The sequence below is a fragment of the Harpegnathos saltator genome, unplaced genomic scaffold (assembly GCF_003227715.2).
Source record: "Harpegnathos saltator strain DR-91 unplaced genomic scaffold, Hsal_v8.6 scaffold695, whole genome shotgun sequence".
Lineage (NCBI taxonomy): Eukaryota > Metazoa > Arthropoda > Insecta > Hymenoptera > Formicidae > Harpegnathos > Harpegnathos saltator.
The window spans coordinates 352,501-369,292 of NW_020230532.1; the positions used below are offsets into that span (position 1 = coordinate 352,501).

Sequence of the window (16,792 nt, forward strand, 5' to 3'; positions counted from 1 at the left end):
CTATATGTCTGGCTCCATTTGGGCCCGATGCACGACGGCGACGGAATCTGCTGTCGAGCGTGCGTGCCTGCGTACGTGCGTGCGTGCGCGCGTTCGTCAGACCGCCAAGGTGTTCTCCTGACGGGCGAGAACAGCGATGGCGATGGCGATGACGACGACGACAACGACGACGATGAGGAGGTCGAAGTGCGGGAGCAAATGCCCGTCGTGCGAGTCCACAGGACGGGCAGGCTCTCCCAGCACGAGGATGTTGAACACGCGAGTAGTAGTAGTAGTAGTAGTAGTAGTAGTAGCAGCAGCAGCAGCAGCAGCAGCAGAAGCAGCAGCAGCAGCGGTGACGACGACAGCGGTGGCGGCGGCGGTGGTGGTGGTGGCGGCGGCGGCGGCAGCGGCGGCGACGGCAGCGATGGCAGCGACAACAGCAGCAGGAGCTGCCGTCCGCAGCATATTCTGTCGCATTCACGTAGGCGCCGCGCGGTCCATGTGACGAGGCTGTGCGAGATAGAGCCGCGACCAATGAAACCGTCACTGGTACCAGTCGCAATAAGAATGTCGCCTGATCCTCTGATACGGTACGAAAATGTGGACGAGCGAATAAGTAGGCGCAAGTAGGCAGGTAGGCAGATCAGAGGCAGGCAGATAGACAGGCGGACAGGCAGGCAGGCAAGCAGGCAGACGAGCAGGCAGACAGGCAGGCAGGCGGACACACGCACACGGACACACGCGTACGCGCACACACCAGCGCGTCGTCGCGTGCGTACGTACGACGGTCGCGCGCGCACCGTCGTCGGCCGACGGTAGGACTGGCTTTCCGCGACGGTGCGCGGTTCTAGCCGCGATTCACACGCGCGACAACAAAGGCAGACACGGCCGTAAATTATTAGAGTAACTGGCAGCCATTTTGAAGTGCCACATTCCTATACGGCCGCCGCCGCAGCAGCAGCAGCAGCAGCAGCGACTTGACACTCTTTTCGCTCGTATAATAATTTACGATGTGCACGCCGCCCGCGCGATACCACCGTGACGACGACGCCACGGCGCACAGTGAGCGCTCCCTTTTCCCCTCGGTACGTCCCTATTGCATTTCCCTCGCTAATTAATGCATGTGCGAGGGCTCTCGCGCGCAGGCAGTCGCATCCCGCTCCTATGTGTGTGTGTGTGTTAGGTTTGTATGGTAGGTGTTGATTATGTGTGTGTATGTGCGCGCACTCTCTCTGTGTCTCTCTCGACGTGTGGATCGCCATCGAGGAGCTTTTTCGCACGGTGTCGCAGCGATTGTCATTCCTGCTGTCTGCTTGCGGAATCCTCAGCGAGATTCCGAAAGCTGCGTTTGCTCTTACAAGTCGGAGACCTGCCAAAGACGCAAATTAGTTTGTCGGATAGATATTGCTTTATGGTAATCTTTAGAGCAAACTGACGTCTCCGATTTGCAAAAACCGTACGGCAAAACCTCTGCGCGCGAGGATATGCCTCCGTTGAACGGCGAATCAGGAGCACCTGCGCTTTTCAAGTAGCACGAGTCAATGACTGCGCCATTAACCTCACGCAGGATTCATACGGTATCCGATGCGTAACGATCTGACATCCGATAGAGAAATTCATTTTCTGCGATTTTTCGCTAACGCACGACACGTTTGTCTTTCCGGTAGAACAATTCTCCTTTCGCGTCGAAGGAAGTTGTGCAGTCGTGGACAGAAGTTTATTGTCGGCAACTTTTTTGCGTGAGTTTCAGAACGTTTCTCTCTAGCCGAAGTATTCCAATGGGAGAATTTTCCAATAGGATAAGGCAAACGCGTTCTGAAAGTCAAAAGTGTAACTTGATGTAGTAATAATCTCAAAAACAAACTGCACGAATTTCTTTTCCGATATAGACTCTTGAGAAGCGAACATTTCCAAGTCCCGAATTTCAAGTTAAAACAATTTTACTCATTTCACAAATTCATGCTGAAAGAGGAGATTCATGATTCGCTTGTAAATGTCGAAGATTGAGGATTGCTAACTGAAAATTGGCACTTGGCCAATCGGGACAAAGCAAGCCAACATCGAAGTTGATTCGTCCAATTTAAATTTTTAATCAAGTTCACAATCTGCAATGCCTAGTCGATATGAATTTCACATCGCATTTCTAATCTGTGTGCTATGCGATCGGCGGTCATCTCTGGTTTCAGTGGTTTCAGTCTTTCAGTCTTGGTCTGTTCTTTTTAGCTGCACTGCGGAACTAGTGCAATAAGTTAGAATGAGACAACTATATTTTTTTTCACTTTAACTTATTGCACCAGTTCAGTAGTGCAGCTAAAAAGAACAGACCATCTGATTCAGTCTTCTAACCTCTTGTTTAAATGATTGTTTCGAACGTCTTATCCGTTGTTTTCCCAACAAAATAACAAAACTCATAACATTGTTAACCTAAAAATCGCGTAGAAAATAATATATGTCAATAGAAGATTATTTGTAGCTATTTATTTCTGATCTTTTCTAAAACTTTGAGCGAAATTGTATAGAAAATTTATCGCGAATAACGTCGTTTCGAATGCTCATCGAAAATTTGCAGGTGTAACATGTGAAAAACAATAACTATGGCGTATTCCGTGAATATCTCTATAGAAGCGCCGATCGAGAACCAAATACAAGAAATCTCTTACGATGGACAAGAGATATATCAAGCGTAAGTAATGTACTTAATTATAATGTAATATAATAATCTATGCATTCGATTGATACTATTTTTATCGGACTTTAAATATACATAGTTGATTTGATAATTATAAGTGATTATGTTATGAAGATTATGAGAATCTTTATAGCAGCATGTAGAAAATATATTTTTCAATAATTTTCAATAAAAATTCCAAAATTTAATTCCAAGCTTATAGCCAAACTATTAAATATATTTTACCATATTTGTTGTAGGCCTCTTACATTGTCAGAGAACTTGGCAAAGATTGCTCAAAAGATTGACTTTAGCAAAACAAACGGTGATGAAATAAGCAAGGAACAATTGGAGGGTGGTGAAAAGAGTGAAGAGGATCCAAAAGATTCAGCCTCGTTCCAATCCTCCTTGTGGCCATGGGATAGCATTAGGAATAAATTAAGGTTTGTCATATTTTTCTATGAAGATAATCGACAGTATATGATATACATAGTAGTGTATTATTGCATATACTATTATAAACATAGCAGCAAACGTCTCAGTAATTTGAGAAATATTGTATTTAATTTCTCTTGTAGGAGTGCATTGACAGAAGTTTGTGTATTAGCTGATGTTCTCGCGATAGCAAAAGAAAAAAATTATATGGTGCTAGATCCAGTACCTCAAGATCCAGTTGAAGTAAAGCCTATGATGCAAGTGTATGCTAGGAAGAAGGCACTCACAGGGGCTGCAAATCTTATTATTCATGGTGCCCAAAGACTACAGAATAGTCAAGCTGAATTAACCAAAAATAGATCCACTCCTGACTTTCATATTGAGTTATTAAGGTTACGGCAAAATTGGCGCCTGAAGAAAGTGGCAAATTCTATTATTGGTGATCTCAGTTATCGAACTGGTTTGTATTTCACAGTCTGTATATTTTTCTTTTCTTTTTGGAATATTGTTTTTCATTTGTTACCTAATAAGTAGCTTTTGTACTTTTTATTGACTTACAAGCTTGTATTTGTATTTCAGCTGGTTCAAAGTATACACAAACAGGCATGTTTGAAGTTACTAAGGCTGAGGATGAGGAAAGAAGTAATAATAGCCCGCCAGCATCTCCTAATGCTGGTGGCAGTACATCAGGGCAGCCTCATGGTCCCTCAAATTCAAAAGCTTCTGCATTGCGCGTGACTATACCTAGTGAACTTCAAGGTGTAGCTTATATTGAAGTGTTGTGTCAGAAAGGTAATCATACATATACGTAGTATAATTTATATATACTTGATTAAATATACATATATATATTTGCAATGAGTACAAATAAAACAAGTAAACATATATATATATATATTTTTTTTTACAGATCAAGAAGATCTGTGCAGTGCGAATATAAGTCTGCTTAATAGCAGCACCAATAGTTCAAACGCAGACATGCATTGGCAACAGAAATTAGAAGCAGCGCAGAATGTGTTGTTTTGCAAAGAGTTGTTTAGTCAATTAGCGCGGGAAGCTGTACATTTACGCGCGCCTATACCTCATATGGTTGTAGGAAATCAAATAATGGCTACGGTATAGTATTGTTGTCTACTCTGATTAAAATTCTTTCCTACTGTGAAGCAACTTATTCTTTTTTATATATGTAATATAATTTAATTCTGGAATGCCTTAACTTTCTTTTCTTAATTCGCGTAATTTTCTAATACACAAAGATACGTGCTGTAAAATCGATTTTCAAATAATCGGAAAGAGATGCGTTAAATATACTTAGTGAAATATACATAGTAAATCGTTAACTTTATACATTACACCAGGTACTTCCCGGAATTCAATTAATAATCGGCCTGTGCCATAGCACAGGCAACGACAAGAAACACACGGCTCCATCGCCGCACAAAACTGATCACGACCACGTATTGGAGCATTCCTTACATCAATTGCTGCGCGAAGTACATCACAAGAACACACACCATCCATTGCCGCATCCTTCTTCGGGGCCGCTCGGCCCCAGCAAACGTAGATGCTTAGCTGGCCCCACCGCAGCCGATAGATACGAGCTCCTGGAAATGGCGAAAAGTCAAACGTTACTAGAACAGATTATTCAACAGGCGCAGCATTTCTTCATGCGTTTACGTACCGAATATGTACTAGACACGATAGCGAAGGAGGTGAAAGATCCTCTCATCGTTTCGCATTGGAATGCGCTCAATTCGCCGACGCAATCCTGCGTGAAGATCAATATTCTCACGCACGGCTACGACAGTGTGTGCCGAACATCGCTAGTCGTCCATGTCGGAGAGAAGTCGTTGAAATGTATTTGCCGCGATGGTAGGGTTATGCATATGAGCTATGAGCCTCAGGAGCTGAGGGATCTAATTTTCTGTCAGGTCAGTACTTTGTCGAGGCTTTTTCAATTCGACGGTTCCTTCTAAAGTATTTTCGAAATTCTTCATTCGAGAAATCGTCTTCATCCGGTATTTAGCGAAATTCTATCATAATTTTTATACTTTGTAGATTTATCAGCATCAGATTACCGCGGTGCAAGCTTTGGCCAAATGTATGGGCTGGCAGTTCTTAGCGAATAGTTCTCACCTTGGCGTGGGTTCAGTGGAGCCTCTAGGAAATGCCAGCAGTTGTATTTTAGCCTCGCCGATTGGAGACAGGTATTTTATGTAGTAGAAATCGTGTATAAATCTATGAGGTGGGGGGAATATTAAAAAAATTCTGTGTCTGTGTGCTACTCAACAATGAACCGCTTGTACTTGCAGAATGATAGCTGTGCGATGTGAGCCGCAAACCGGCGTGCAAGTCTCCATCGCTCACTCTCCTCGAAAAGATTTCTTCCCGGGCCAACTTGTCCGAGAGAGGAAGTGGGAAAACTTGGGTGGCTCTTTCAAGGAGGTCAGATGGGACAAGATGGAGGGAAAAAATTTTCTTAACAAAATGGAGCTACTTATGGCTTCTTTAACGAGTTCTTAAGTAATGCGAAATTATCGGCAAGGAGCAATTATTTTCAAAATGATATTCGTAATAATCTTGTTTTTAGAATAGTTTAATTTCCCCGTAGGAAATACAAGACGTTTTATGATAATGAAACGTATTTTTTGATTTTATCAAGAATGTTTTCTCCTTTTGAGAAAGGATATGTATACAATCGTAATCAATTCCTCTGCCTCCTTTAACAATTACTTATCAGTTATTCTTAGGCTGCTATTACGAGACTTATGACTGTGATTTGTGATAATTTGCAGTTGTCCTTATACATACTTTAAGAACAAGAACAATGAAGATATCAAAATTTTCTAAAATTGTTAAAAATTGTACTGATAACTCGAAGGCGTATGAAAACGCAAAGCCTAGGCAGTATTTTGATATTATTTTTCATTTTGAGCTCATTCGAAACTAATATATATATATATATATATATATATATCTACAGCTGCAACTTACAATGAACCAATAATAGCAATAATAACCGAATTACCATTATACATCATAATTATACATATTTTGCATTTACGAAAAGAGAGAGCGGGATAACAGTGATTTATATAGCGAGGTTGTAAGAAAGTTGGTTTTATTTGACTGTCAGATGAAATGCAAATGTGAATTGGATAATAAACGATTGCAAGTTGTGTGGTAAGTGGAGATAAATGAATGTTATACAGTAATTGATACAACAATATGAACGTTATATAGCTGTTATAATTAGCTTAGATGTGTAATCGTCGGTGACTTCCTCGTTCTTCTTTTCACTTACAAAAAGTAACGAACAATTCCTTAAATTTTACCGTTTCTTCGTTTAATCAATAGTTAAGGAATTTACTCTTAAGGCGCGAATTTATGCACGAATATACATACCGTATTTAACGAAACTTATTCATTGTAGACGCATACATATATACATACACGCATACATGACTACGACGCGTAATCACGCACACACATACATGCATTTCTGTAGATATTTCTCTTTACGATAGGGAGTATTATACAATTCGACATGCTCTGGATCGAAACGCTATCGTGATTCCGTCATACAACAGTTTCGATGGATTAAGGGACGGACTAGCAGCTTGACCAAAATATCCAGAACTGTTCTGAGAAAACACACACAATTAGATACTCTCCCTCTTGTTCTCGTTCACTCATTCCCTCTCTTCTTTTCTCTTTTTATTTTCACGTAACGAGATACTCTGAAGTACGCTGTGTGGCAAATTCAATCGTCTGCGCCATTTCATACTACTACATGCTGAAATTACATGAAGTGTCATTTAAATGTAAAAACATAATGGCATACTTTGGTCGATAAAATCGACAGACACAATTTTTGCTAAATTATGTAATAAAATCACAATAACATGTTTCCTCATACCCTCGTATTTTACACTTAAGTCACTTCATGTACAATAAGTGTCCTTAGTGTTCATCATTGCAGAATGATGCAGACGACCAAGCTCGCTAACCACTGTAACACACTACTCATTCACAGCGCAGAGTCTATTCCTTATTCAGTTTGGTCAAGTGGATGTATTATACATGGGATTCAGCGGTATATTTTGTTTAACCACACAAAATTTAGCAATGATATATACCTACATTCTTCTCACATCGGCCTACTTAATTTTCAAGGAATAAAAATATTCTGCCCAATGCATCGTCCTTATGTGTATCATATATAACAGAGTAACGAACGATTTTCTTATAAACTAGCATCTAAAAGGGGAGAATATGCTTTATCATGTTCACGTTTGTATCCGTCGGAAGATGGGCACTCGTATTTTTAGCATGTTATCAAGTAACTATGAAACTGTTGTAAGCTCTCATTTTCTTCGGAAACAACAAATTAAATTCTGCATACGCCCGTTCGCAAGTCTGAACGCAATCACGATTGTTATCACCAGTACTATGTATGCAGACAAGATACTGGCTGCATAAGCCTGGTATCGATTGAGCAAAGTCATACAGGAGACAAGCAGATGCGAACTGACCACCCATATAACTTGTCCCCAATTCCTACAATCCAGAGCTGTGAAGAAGATGACACCCCAGAATGTATTCAGTAGAATGAAGCACAGAGTGATGGCTGCAGATATCATGAAAAAATATTCTGTGCCTTGTCGTAGTCCCATAGTACCAGGTCCTACCGCATCAGCCAAAACATTGACCAGGGCAAAAGCACCGCTCATGAGACCAAAACCCAAGCCACACACATAAGAGTACTCAAGTCTGCCATCTACTACATGATTAACAGCCCTCTCTGCCGCTGCCAATCTGTCTGGCGGTATATTGCATATTTCCACTTTACGCATCACACAGTACAGCAGGTATCTTCAAAAACATAAAACATTTAATTCAAAAAAGGAATGTTTCAGATATTGGATGAGAAACAGACAAAAAATATCATAGTTTACTCAAGAACAAGGCTCACCTGAAGCTTTCTTGAAACAGCACTGAGAACACCAGTCCAAATGCGAGATAATTTTGCAACGGTACAACGGCATACCAGAGTATCGATGACAGTAACAAGGAAATGAGCCAGAAAAAGGCGCTGGCTATCAGGATGATTATCCTGTAGGGATTGCTGGCGATGGTGAACGTAAACATGGCCAGTGGCAGACCGAAAGCCAAGAAGGCGCAACCGAAGAAATCCATGAGAGTCATTTTCTTTTCGAAGCAGTTGCGATGTATTGAGTACGCTGATGTCCCCCTTCACGTAGTTTCTCGGCGAACGGATGAACGAACGAATAAACGCTAAGTTCCCTTAATCCTAAGAAGCCTCTCCGCGGCTCGGATGCTGCCTTCTATCGGGCGCATTTATTCTCTCTATTATCCGCGCTGCACTGAGCTCGGCTGACGAGTGTACTTGCAGTTGTTTGTTTTAGAAATATAAAAAAGTCTATATGTACAACGTGAGATATCACTCGGTGTGTCACTCGACTCGGTGACTCGGGACGACAATCTCTTGTTCTTGTTCTTGTTACGATTGGCTCGCGCACATCCCACGGCTCCGTTCATACGCCTCTGTTTGCAAAATCGCGAGAACAATTTGCCGAACGCTGCATGGAAGAGACGGACTATTATTCGATTATTTGTATCTTACTCGAGCTCGATTATCGTATGTTTCTCCACCTTGTTTATTCCCTAGACGATAATTTTTCATTTGATATTTTCGCTCGACTTCTCTTTCTGCGAAAATGCGAAGAAATATGCGAAAAATAAAAACGAACGAGAAGAAATCCTTTTTAAGTGACGAAAGTATACACACACTGGTTTTCCGAAAAAGAGCAAACCAATTCGCAAAAGAAAGACAGCCACTTCGTGGCGCGCGCTGGCAATTTTAAGCTGAAAAGCAAGAACGGGATGCGATTGGCACGAAATTTCAATCGTCGCTTGGAGTCCCTAGGAAGCGAATTTTCTCATTGGACGTTGAATCGTCGACCCATAGGCTCAGCGAGAAGTAACTACGTACCCTGCTCTGGATTTACGATTAAAATTACTATGCCGCGTGTGTTTGATACGCTCGCCGATGCATAAAGCGTAAACTCGACTCGTCGGTTCGCGTTCCACGTTTACATAGGTCGCCAAATAAGGTCCATTTATGTTGATCGTACTTTTCTCTTTCCCGTCATCCCCTCTCTAGCGGAAAGCAGTGTACAACAGCGCATATACCGGAATCGTCAATTGAGGTGCCGCGCACTCGCGCCCGTCTTTCCTTTCACGTGACTCGTCGACGTAGACGCGACCTCGCGTACGCACATACGTACGCGCGCACGCACGCGATCGTTTCCCCGTCGCGTCGTAAACCGAGAGTCGGTCGACGCGAGAAAGAGAGAGCGATCGCCAACGACTGCCCGAGAGAAGTCACGGACGAGCCGCTGTGTAGAGGAGTCACGTGATCGTCTTATAGTTGGATATAGTTTGCCGAAGACATGGCGGACAAGGAAGATACCGAAAAGACCATCGCCGAGGACTTGGTTGTCACCAAGTATAAAATGTCCGGCGAGATTGTGAACCGTAAGGAAACACCTCTTCGTAATCGTTCGAATGGCTGTGCGAGCGCGGACGCGCGCCGCGCGCGCCTTTTCTCGCCGTCACGGCCATATGGAATGCGGCGCGCCAATGCCGGGCTATTTCGCGACCATGTGCCAGGACGAAGGCACTAGCGTTCTTGCAAGGCAACGCGATTTTCGCCGTCCAATGGTGATCCGTCTTAAATGGCATGCACCGCCGATCCTCGGTCGTTCGGCTGCGCCGCTCCCGCATTCTCCGCTCGACTCGTTTTAGTTCTGTTAAGTCGGCCCAACCATGATATGTCTCGCTTGTGAAGTCTCACGAGCTCATACAGCTACTGAGATGATAGAATGATGAGAGTTTGAAGTTTATATATATATATATATGTATAGTTAGTACGCTTGTATGTGTATAATGTTTGATTGATTACTTTAGCAGAGAGATAGGCTATGCGTTAAATGTAATCAGTAGATCATACGATACTCACTTTATTGTATTATGCTTTGATTCGCTCGCAGAAGATAACTTCTGTAAGGAGAGTATTATTGATGATTTATTTTAATGTACATATAGCTTTTTTTATGCGGTTGTATTGATGTGTACTTGAATATACATATATGTGTATGTTTGTAGGGGTTTTAAAGCAAGTATTAGAGAAATGCGTCGCTGGAGCATCTGTGAGGGAGATATGCGAGTATAGTGACAAGCTACTTCTAGAGGAGACTAGTAAAGTTTTTAAAAAGGAGAAGGAGCTTAAGAAGGGAATTGCTTTTCCAACATGCATATCAGCAAATAATTGTATTTGCCACTTCTCTCCCATTACTAGTGAACCTGATCGTATACTTAAAAATGAGGATATGGTTAAAGTGTAAGTTTCTCCGCAGTGGAATGCTGCTCTCTTGCAACCTTTCATAATCTATTATATGTTTTGCACATTGATTAATTAATTCTGGCGACACTTAAATTATTTAGATTGATCTTTGTTGACAATGTAATATGCGATATGTAATATTAATGAAATCGCTTTGTAATTGCAGTGATCTAGGAGCACATGTTGATGGCTTCATAGCTGTAGTGGCACACACCATTGTCATAGGTTCTTCAGCAGAGAACAAAGTGACAGGCAGAAAAGCAGATGTAGTTTTAGCTGCACACTATGCTTCTCAAGCTGCATTGAGGCTTTTGAAGCCAGGTACAGAGGTAGGATTGAAAGTACCTTGTGTTATCATATTTGTTGGATCTTATAGAATGTGAAGAATGTTCAACTAAAGTCGCGGACAAACATCTGATATTCGTTTGCATTTTTTCAGACTTACACGATAACAAGAACCGTGGAGAAAATATGCGATGCCTACAAGTGTAAGCCGATCGAAGGAATGCTAAGTCATCAGTTAAAACAGTTCAAGATCGACGGAGAGAAGACAATAATTCAGAACCCGAACGATGCACAGAAAAAGGAGCACGAAAAGTACACACTCGAAACTCACGAGGTACGAAAGTCCGGCACATGATTAGAGTGATGCTTGTTACAAACATAAAAAAAACGTAAAATGGTTTTACTTCATGTTTTAACTCGATTAATTTCTAAATCTAATGGGCTGTATTTTAAATTACAGGTTTACGCGATGGACGTGTTGGTTAGTACAGGTGAGGGGGTAGGAAGGGAACAGGACACTCGGGTCACAATATACAAGAAGACCGAAGAGACATATCAGCTTAAACTGAAGGCATCTCGCATGTTCTACTCGGAAGTCTCCCACAAGCACGGTCTCATGCCATTCAATTTACGTACTTTTGAGGATGAGAAGAAAGCTAAAATGGCTGTAGTAGAGTGTGTAAATCATAGGCTGATCGAGCCGTTCCAGGTGAGTACTTACTCAAATTTCGGCTATCGTTTAGTGTAAGTAAATAGAAAAGTTTTAATGCTGTTTCCCTGACATGCAGGTGCTGTATGAGAAACCGAACGAGTACGCTGCGCAGTTTAAATTCACGGTGCTCTTGATGCCTAATGGACCTCACAAAATTACAGGTATTCCCTTTGACCTGGACGTTTATCAATCCGACTGTGTTGTGGACGATCTTGAGTTGAAGGTGTGTATAATGTTCAAATGGGAGAAAATAATTTAGCCCAGCCCCGTGTGATCGTTGCATTATGTATCTCTACCTGAAAATTGCAGAATCTTCTGTACTCTTCGGCGAATCCGAAGTCCGCGAAAAAGAAGAAAAAGAAGGCGGAGAGAGCAGTGGGAGATGTCGCGATGGAAGTCGATGCCAAGGCCTAACACTGTCATTTTAACATACACCATGACTTACGACATCGTGCACTACTCCGATATTTTTTATTTAGCGATTTAAGGGCCAAGGCTGGACACTTTCGAAATAGATCGTAACAAATAGCCGTAACGTCATCCAGAGGCACTGCATCGATAAGTCGCACTGCGCGACGCTTCGCGTTGCTATGTCCTCGCCATCCTTGTGAAGGAGTATCGTAATTATCTGGTATATTTGCGCGTGCGTGCTTATACACACACACGTACACACACACACCCACCCACCCACATACACACACACACAGCATATACACGTGGAGACTTTGTGCTCTTGACAGAAGTGCCGACTTTTGCTCTGCCAGAATAAAATCTTATCATACATTACGCCACAATTTACACACACCATCGACGCTTAAGTTTTTATACCGGAGTATCTTTTAACGGATCATGGTATTATTATTACTGTACGCGGATTGGTGATTATTCGTATGTGACTATTACTTGCAATTGTTGTATCGCATTTAAACGTCTGAATTAATGTTTCCTACGCAACGATCCTGTGCGGTTGTTTTTCGTGGATTGAGTCTAATCGAAAAAATGAATCGTATATATACATATATATATATATATATATATATATATGTATATAGTAACAAAATTTTCGTTTATATATATATATTTACATATGTACGTATGTATATATAAACGAAAGTTTTTTTACTTCCTGATAAAGACCGCATTCCGAAATCTACTGAGAATGCTGAAAATCGTATAGTATAACATATGTAACTTGAACTATAGATTTTTAGTACTGTCAGCGCATTCCGGAGCGCAGCCACGTCGATTATACTTTAGAAAGAGTCTAATCAATTCACGTATAATTGTTTCACCGAGCGGGATATCGGAAAGAAATGGGGACAATTTGATTTGTGAATAGAATAATTGTATTGTAACTTCACTGTGAATACCCGTATGAGATACGATTCACTTCGATATATGTCGCTAGTTTCACGCTAGTCGATTTTGCATCCTGTGTCCAGCTACGAGAAACACTATAATATTAACGTTTAACTTCAAATTGTATAATTGGAGGAATGTCCGTTTTGGGACACTGCATAAATAATGACATGCCAATGATTCTCCGAGTGTTTCGTTGCGAAAATACCCCCGACCGAAAGAGACAGAGAGGGAGGGAGAGGGAGAGAGAGAGAGAGAAAGAGAGAGAAATAATTGCTCTATTATAATTTATTCTCGTACGCCGTGCAAATTACAAATTGTGCGCGGAGAACAAATTGTTAGTAGCAGCTGGAAATGCATTCAACATCAGGCGTGTTTATTTGGGCGTGAGAAAGAAAAAGGGAAGAATAGCTCTTTACAAGAAAACACACATTCTTAGGAAGTAAATTGACTTGCCGACTTGCTACAAGCCACAAATTATAAAAAATTAATATACTGTGTAATACTAGTTTTATATATAAGAGGGATAGATAATGTATCTGTTATAGATATTTTTTCTACTCAAGTTGTGTGCATATGTCGAATGTTACAGAGTGTGCTTGTATAACGGAAGATGTCTTTTAGATCGTTGTGCACTGTCCATCATTTGCCCGAATATCTTCCGCACATTCGCTGTTCGCGTCTAGAACGTAAAAAAAGGAAAAAAAGAAAACAGTAATGTTACCGAGGAACTTTGAATTGCAATGAATGGAAATTTTCGTTGGAACAAACGAGCAAATATGAGACGTCTGCAAACGAGGGCCGTGCACAAAATTCATACTCAGTAATAAAATTTAATACGGTGATATGACGAAATTGTTATTATAAAAATGCTTGAGACGACAAGCTAACAAGTATAGACAGATTTTGACACATGCATATATGTATTTCACAGATCATTATATATTACTCCATTTCTCTTTCAACGTAGCTGAGTACGTAATCTGCAAGAAAAAAAAGTGCTATGTATTTGTAGAAAGATAAAGAAGCAAGAAAATTTCACCGATTTGAACTTGTAGTTATACAGACCGGATTTTATAGATTATCACTTGTTGATAATTTTGCTATGACGTATGATCTCTCTGATCAGAGTGAGGATGTAAGTACAGAAATATAGAATAGTATTTACAGTGGTGTCTTTATTGTTAAAGCACTGAGTATACTTCACTATTTACTTAAAAATTAGCCCACTTTTTTTTTTTCAATGTTTCTTTTCCATATATTCTCGTTGCGTTTAAGAACCATTAAGGAGTCGCTATTAGAACGACCAAACAAATGCAGACGCACGCTGAAGCGGATAATCGCAGATTTGTGAACTGGATGAACTTCAATACAGTCCTGCATAGAGAAGGCGAATACCTGGCTCGCGAAAAGTATTACAGAACAATACGCAATTCTGTGAATAATTTTTCGCTTTACACTTCTATCTCACCGTACTTAAGTCTCTCTCGGTTTATTTCAACTTCATGGACAATACATTCGCGGTAAAGGTACGGGGCAATTAAATAGAGACGATAATTCCCTGTCGTAGTTACAGCATCTCTTGATCGCTTTGCGGGAATTTCAACTTCAAGACCATCGTATTGGGCGTTGTGACGTCGGCAACGTTAATCTCGCTACCGTCTCTTAGACCCAAGTCGATCAATGATTTAGTCAAGTTCTCACGAGTCCTTTCTTCTATGCTGGACACCGTCTGCATATATAGAGTTTTATTTTTACCGTTTACGTTCGTCGTGAGGCCGGGACTCTTCATCTGCAAGTCCGGCCGATTGCACAGCAGCTCTATCAGATCCTGTAGTTTACATTTGTGGTCTTTGATCTCGATCACTATCGGCACTTGGCTACACGCTAAGCAATCTTTCTTTCTCTCTGCCTCGTAAGTATACGTGTAAACTCCGTCCAGATTATTCAGCACCTACGAAACAAAGCACCGATCATTCTCACTGAGACCGTCATTCGTCTTCACGATGAATGGTCGTGCGCTTGTCGTCAATTACCATGTAGTTGTTCAAGGACGCACTACAACTACTGGCGAGCTTGAACGCTTCCGTCGCGCAGATCGCGGCGATAACAGCGTTCGTCGACGCCACCGCCGGTATGATGTTCTTCACAACACCTTGTACCAGTCTGTACGTCAAGCCTTGTATGCCGAACTGAGCCGCTCTTTCGTTCGACTTCTCGTAGATCCAGTTTATGTGCTGCGGATCATCACCGTCTATCGCGCAGTCGAACGGGTTCTCCTTCGGCCACTGTATCACCTTCACATATTCTATACAATGCTCTGGCAAGCGTGGAGTATTGGCTATCGTACATAAAGGATATGTAACCTATGTAAGGCACAAACAAGCTTCTAATATATAATATACAAGTTTCATCCATCGGCAATATTGGTTTTGCAAGTAAATATCGAGGATCATTCACCTGTGGTGGATACAAGTCTAATGTGCAATCGATGCACGGACTCATACCAGGTAGTATAACACGAGCGTTTCCCTTGAAGCCTTCAGTCCCACCATCTATCATTGGTATAATGCTGGTCTTGTCCAGTTCACCATCCTCATAGACGAGTATCGACAACAGCATACCATTAATCCATCTCCTCGCGACTATCGAGTCCAATCCACAGATTATCATATGGAATTGCCGGTAGAACTCCTCGTCCTTAGCTTGTATCTCGCAGTTGTGTGCGATCACATTGCAGCCTGGTACTCTGCTGTTTATAAATCTCGCAGCCACCTCAGCCTTATAGGATCCAATGTCCTTGTGGCGAAACAGGAATTGCCTGCAACATTCAAAGCAGAGAAGTGGCATCTGACAGTCATTTACAGCATTCAAGGCTCGTGTTCGAGTTACTTTCCTTATATAAAATAAACTAATTTTTCTTAAAAATAATTTTCACATAAACATTGTATATAAGCTATGTTAAGACTGGACACGAGTATTCATAACCTAACCTACCGGTTGAGGTTAGATAGCTCAATCGTGTCCATGTCGATCACATGGATCTGCCGAAATCCCATCAGAGCCAGATTCTTGAGCAGCTCACATCCCAGGCCACCAGCACCGATCACGAGCAGCTTGCAATTTTCCAAAAGAAACTGCAAGGTCTCGGAACATGGCTCGAAGTCGGGCCGACAGAACGGACCCGATCTTTCCAGTACTTTTCGCAAATTGCCCCATCGTCTGTGGTCGGGACCCATTATTGCCGGTCGCTTGAATTAAGACTCGACCAAGCTGGAATAACGTATTACGTCTTCGAAGTTTTATTCAGGTACAATGCAAGTCGAGAAGCGCGCGTTTTCCAACGTTCTTTTTTCCAACGAAATCTTCTTTATGAACCGATCCCAGGTTTATTTCTGTTATTCTTGAGACACAACGTCTCGTTTAGTCCTTTACAACCTATAATTACATGCCAAACACCCTTAATACGCAACAACAATTCATCCGTGACAGCTCGTCCAAGGTTCATCACTTGGTCATCACAACGCTTGGTCTGTCTTTCTTTTTGGCTGCACTACTGAACTGGTGCAATAAGTTAAAGTGAGAAAAGATATAGTAAAGCCAGCGGCACACGGTGCTTGTTTTCGTGCTGGATTGCTTGCTGGATGAAAATATTGCATTCTGATTGGTACATTTCCATCCATCTTCGAAAAAACAAGTGCCGCTGGCTTGAGACAAACGCTGAAGTAAATAAAGAGTCTGTTCTTTTTAGCTGCACTACTGAACTGGTGCAATAAGTTAAAGTGAGAAATAATATAGTTGTCTCATTCTAACTTATTACACCAGTTTAGCAGTGCAGCTAAAAAGAACAGACCAAAGAACGAAGGAGTGTCAAGTGCAACTTCAACTTTCAAGTTGCACGAACAGATCTAATTACAGGCTG

At 41.6% G+C, this 16,792-nt stretch overlaps 5 protein-coding genes across 5 annotated transcripts in view; 2 read left to right on the forward strand and 3 right to left on the reverse strand.

Annotated features, from left to right (window-relative positions):
- The window catches only part of wts (serine/threonine-protein kinase warts), a 9,737-nt gene extending 9,440 nt beyond the window's left edge, over positions 1-297 (reverse strand). The window contains exon 1 of the mRNA XM_025305425.1: positions 1-297. The gene's annotated coding sequence lies outside the window, so the exon portion shown is untranslated.
- Positions 298-933: 636 nt separating this feature from the next.
- Positions 934-6,264, forward strand: MED17 (mediator complex subunit 17). The gene is made up of 9 exons (XM_011156059.3): positions 934-1,067; positions 2,552-2,665; positions 2,911-3,093; positions 3,229-3,545; positions 3,665-3,877; positions 3,996-4,201; positions 4,444-5,016; positions 5,144-5,292; positions 5,398-6,264. The coding sequence occupies exons 2-9, from the start codon at positions 2,577-2,579 to the stop codon at positions 5,606-5,608; spliced, it is 1,941 nt and encodes a 646-aa protein (XP_011154361.1). The 5' UTR covers positions 934-1,067; positions 2,552-2,576; the 3' UTR covers positions 5,609-6,264.
- aph-1 (gamma-secretase subunit Aph-1) lies at positions 6,190-8,896 on the reverse strand. The gene is made up of 2 exons (XM_011156062.3): positions 8,061-8,896; positions 6,190-7,960 (listed from the first exon to the last, which is right to left on the reverse strand). The coding sequence occupies exons 1-2, from the start codon at positions 8,291-8,293 to the stop codon at positions 7,453-7,455; spliced, it is 741 nt and encodes a 246-aa protein (XP_011154364.1). The 5' UTR covers positions 8,294-8,896; the 3' UTR covers positions 6,190-7,452.
- Positions 8,897-9,183: 287 nt separating this feature from the next.
- Positions 9,184-12,433, forward strand: LOC105192143 (proliferation-associated protein 2G4). The gene is made up of 7 exons (XM_011156064.3): positions 9,184-9,646; positions 10,277-10,511; positions 10,681-10,843; positions 10,954-11,133; positions 11,260-11,508; positions 11,588-11,734; positions 11,821-12,433. Exons 1-7 carry the CDS (start codon positions 9,562-9,564, stop codon positions 11,923-11,925), a joined length of 1,164 nt encoding a protein of 387 aa, XP_011154366.1. The 5' UTR covers positions 9,184-9,561; the 3' UTR covers positions 11,926-12,433.
- A 1,679-nt stretch (positions 12,434-14,112) lies between these two features.
- Positions 14,113-16,444, reverse strand: Uba3 (Ubiquitin-like activating enzyme 3). The gene is made up of 4 exons (XM_011156065.3): positions 15,868-16,444; positions 15,331-15,691; positions 14,907-15,236; positions 14,113-14,824 (listed from the first exon to the last, which is right to left on the reverse strand). Exons 1-4 carry the CDS (start codon positions 16,107-16,109, stop codon positions 14,441-14,443), a joined length of 1,317 nt encoding a protein of 438 aa, XP_011154367.1. The 5' UTR covers positions 16,110-16,444; the 3' UTR covers positions 14,113-14,440.
- Positions 16,445-16,792: the final 348 nt, after the last annotated feature.